The sequence below is a fragment of the Nannospalax galili genome, unplaced genomic scaffold (assembly GCF_000622305.1).
Source record: "Nannospalax galili isolate Female #2095 unplaced genomic scaffold, S.galili_v1.0 scaffold3166, whole genome shotgun sequence".
NCBI classification, from domain to species: Eukaryota; Metazoa; Chordata; class Mammalia; order Rodentia; family Spalacidae; genus Nannospalax; species Nannospalax galili.
In genome coordinates this window covers 66981-70244 of record NW_008354275.1, presented here as the reverse complement: position 1 = coordinate 70244, position 3264 = coordinate 66981, and the positions used below count along the sequence as shown (strand labels likewise).

The window sequence follows — 3264 nt, the reverse complement described above, 5'->3', positions numbered from 1 at the left end:
GTGAGCAGGGCCAGAGGCTTGGGGGGGCACAAAAGAAAAGATGCAAAAAGATAGTACCCCCAAACCACTAGTCAAAAGCCTCTCCCCACCATTTGCACTGGCCTAAGGAGCAGTCTTCAATGCTCATTTATGCAGATTCTATGCAGGTCTGTCTAGCCAACCAGCATGCTGGTGGTAGTTAACACACCTTGAGCTGAACCCTGACAAGGACAGGGCTCCTCTTGGGGCCCCTGTGATGTCCAATGGCTTTAATTGTTGAATTATTTGTCTTTTAGTTAAAATCCTTTTCAGAATTGAATGAATTAGTTCCTTACATCATGGCTGGGCTTATAGTCCTTGGAAATCAATTACCTGGGTCACTGGCAGAATCTTGCCAGCCACAAGGGCACTCTTGTTTACACTATAGGTCAGGCAGAGAAAACTTAGTGGATTGACACGGGTGTCTTTATTCAATGAGGCTGAGCACATGACAAGCCAAACACGGGATCCTCTATAAGGAATATAAGTTAAAGTTGTCCGAGGGGGAAAAAAACACATCAGGAAGTCGTCCCTGCTCCTCCTGCCCACAGGGGCATCTTCAGAAATGTCATCTCCACAAGAGCTCCAAGAGAGGACCGCGGTGTCACCGATGAGTCTCTTGGGGGCCGACCACAGCACTCTCCCACACTAGGGGCACACACACTCACACATACACACACCACCTTTACAAACGCACTCTTCTAGGAGTAGAACTTGCTGTTGCTAACTCTCTTCTCTCTCAACCTGAAATAAAACAGAATGTGCTCCATGAACAGGGTGGGAGACAGCAGGTCCCTGCTGAGCTCTGTGATGTCACATGTGTGCAGGTTGGAGGTGGCTCTGGGCTCCTAGCAAGCCCCTGAGATACAGGATGATGAACTTCCTCCTTGGTAAAACGGGGTGATGGTTGCTCTGCAGAAGATCCACTAAGAACATATGGTGTTGAAATCATACAGTGCTCTTTGAGGGGGTAGCATACGTGTATTAGAGTCATGACTGGTCTGGGACCATGAGGCACGGCTGGCTGCCTCTCCCCTCCACCCGCCATGTGCTGGTCTGGGGCATGGGGCACCCTTGGCTGCCTCTCCCCTCCACCCGCCGTGTGCTGGTCTGGGGCATGGGGCACCCTTGGCTGCCTCTCCCCTCCCCCCGCCATGTGCTGGTCTGGGGCATGGGGCACCCTTGGCTGCCTCTCCCCTCCACCCGCCGTGCTGGTCTGGGGCATGGGGCACCCTTGGCTGCCTCTCCCCTCCACCCGCCATGTGCTGGTCTGGGGCATGGGGCACCCTTGGCTGCCTCTCGCTAGGCACCAATGTCAGTTCCTAGAGTCCAGAGGGCTGAAGGGAGGCGGGCCAGCCTACCTCCGGTTGCACTTCTCCTGATAAAGCTGGAGCTGATTCTCGTTAACGTTGAATTCCTTGACTAGGGCATCACGGTTGGCGCCTCGAAGGTTCTGGTGTGTGTCGTACAGGAAGAGCTGGTTGTTTAGCTCCTCTTGTCGCCTCCGTAGCTGGCGGCATGAGGAATAGAGTTCCTCTTCACTCTCCTGCAGTAGGAGAAAGAACAACTGCGTGGGTGCCATCCTCCAAGTTGCATGGGAAGCATTATGGACTCTCGTGTGTGTGCCCATAAAACAGAGGGTGGAGGTTGTGCAACTCGGACTGTCGCTAAAAACCCAGGGCCTAATTCAACAAAAGGTCACTCAATTATCTCTTAGACTGGAAGCTAGCAATGCGTAAAGCCCTTGGTCTTCAAAATGCTGCTTTATTATGAAACCCTGGAACACAAAGGCATTGCATGGCTTTCCTAATTGAATCGTGTTTTCACTCGGTCTGGTCACCTTCTGGCTTTTAGCAAGGGTATCTATGCAGCTATACATCTGGTAAAGAGAGGGTGGTATAACATGAGGGGAGGCAGCAGGAAGCAGTCACGTAATACCACACATACGAGGGCCTTAACAGGCAAAGCAGTGCTCTGGAGACGGCTCAGCCAGTAAAGCACTTGCCTTGCAAACAAGGGGACAATCCCCAGAACTCACGTGAAAAACGGTGTAATGGTTTGTGCTCATAGCCCCAGAGCTAGGAGGCAAACAAGTGGATCCCTAGGGCTTGCTGGCTGACCAGTCTCACCTAATTGGTGAATTCCATGCTAATGACAGACCATCACTCAAAAAGCAAGGTGGGGTCTGGAGAGATAGCCCATCGGTTAAGAACACTTGCTGTTCATGCAGAGGACCCAAGTTCAGCTCCCAGCAACTGAACTGGATAGCTCACAACCTCCTATAATGCCTGCTTCAGGGAATCTGACATCCTCTTCTGGTCTCCACACACACGCACACACACACACATATATACACACACATAATTAAAAATATGATCTTGGGGCTGGAGAGACAGCTCAGAGGTTAACAGCGCTGGCTATTCTTGCAGAAGACCCGGGTTCAAATCCCAGCACCCACATGGCAGCTAACCATCTATAACTCCAGTTCCAGGGGATCCGACGCCCTCTTCTGTCCTCCTCAGGCATTGCATGACACTGTTGCACTTGCATGCATGCATGCATGCAATACATGCATACACATTAAAATAAAAATAAGGCAAAAAAGCTTTTATTTAAACATTCTATATTTTAAAAAATACAATCTTTAGACAGATATAGACAGAGAGTAGACAGATAGATATAGACAGAGAGTAGACAGATAGATATAGAGAGAGAGTAGACAGATAGATATAGACAGAGAGTAGACAGATAGATATAGACAGAGAAACATGATACACAGATGATAGACACAGATGATAGGTAGATGGCAGATGATAGGTACGTAAGTAGATGGCTAATGGTAGGTAGATAGATGATTGATAGGTAAATGATTGATAGGTAGATGATTGACAAACGGATGATAGATAAGACAGACAGATATAGATGGTAGACAGGTAGATGACTGATGATTGACAGACGGGTGATAGATGGTAGACAGATGGTAGATGACAGACATATAGAAGGTAGACAGGTAGATGACTGATAGATGATTGAAGGATGATAAATTCATCATTCTTTTCCAAGTCTCTTCTTAGAAAACAGAGGGAACCTTAGGTGGTAAGTGTCTCCTGGCCTTTGACCAGGTCTTTAGGACACTTTGTTACTAATATCACGAGTGCCCCCTGTGCCCACTTTCTCTTCACTGTTCTGTGCTGGAATTTCAATTTGAACAGCTGAAGAGCCATGCAGACAGGTGTTCTCAGACAC

At 48.7% G+C, this 3264-nt stretch overlaps 1 protein-coding gene across 1 annotated transcript; it reads right to left on the bottom strand.

Annotated features, from left to right (window-relative positions):
- Positions 1–426: 426 nt before the first annotated feature.
- LOC115067424 (1-phosphatidylinositol 4,5-bisphosphate phosphodiesterase gamma-2-like) lies at positions 427–1600 on the bottom strand. The gene is made up of 2 exons (XM_029555195.1): positions 1380–1600; positions 427–762 (listed from the first exon to the last, which is right to left on the bottom strand). The coding sequence occupies exons 1-2, from the start codon at positions 1598–1600 to the stop codon at positions 720–722; spliced, it is 264 nt and encodes an 87-aa protein (XP_029411055.1). The 3' UTR covers positions 427–719.
- Between the last annotated feature and the right edge of the window lie 1664 nt (positions 1601–3264).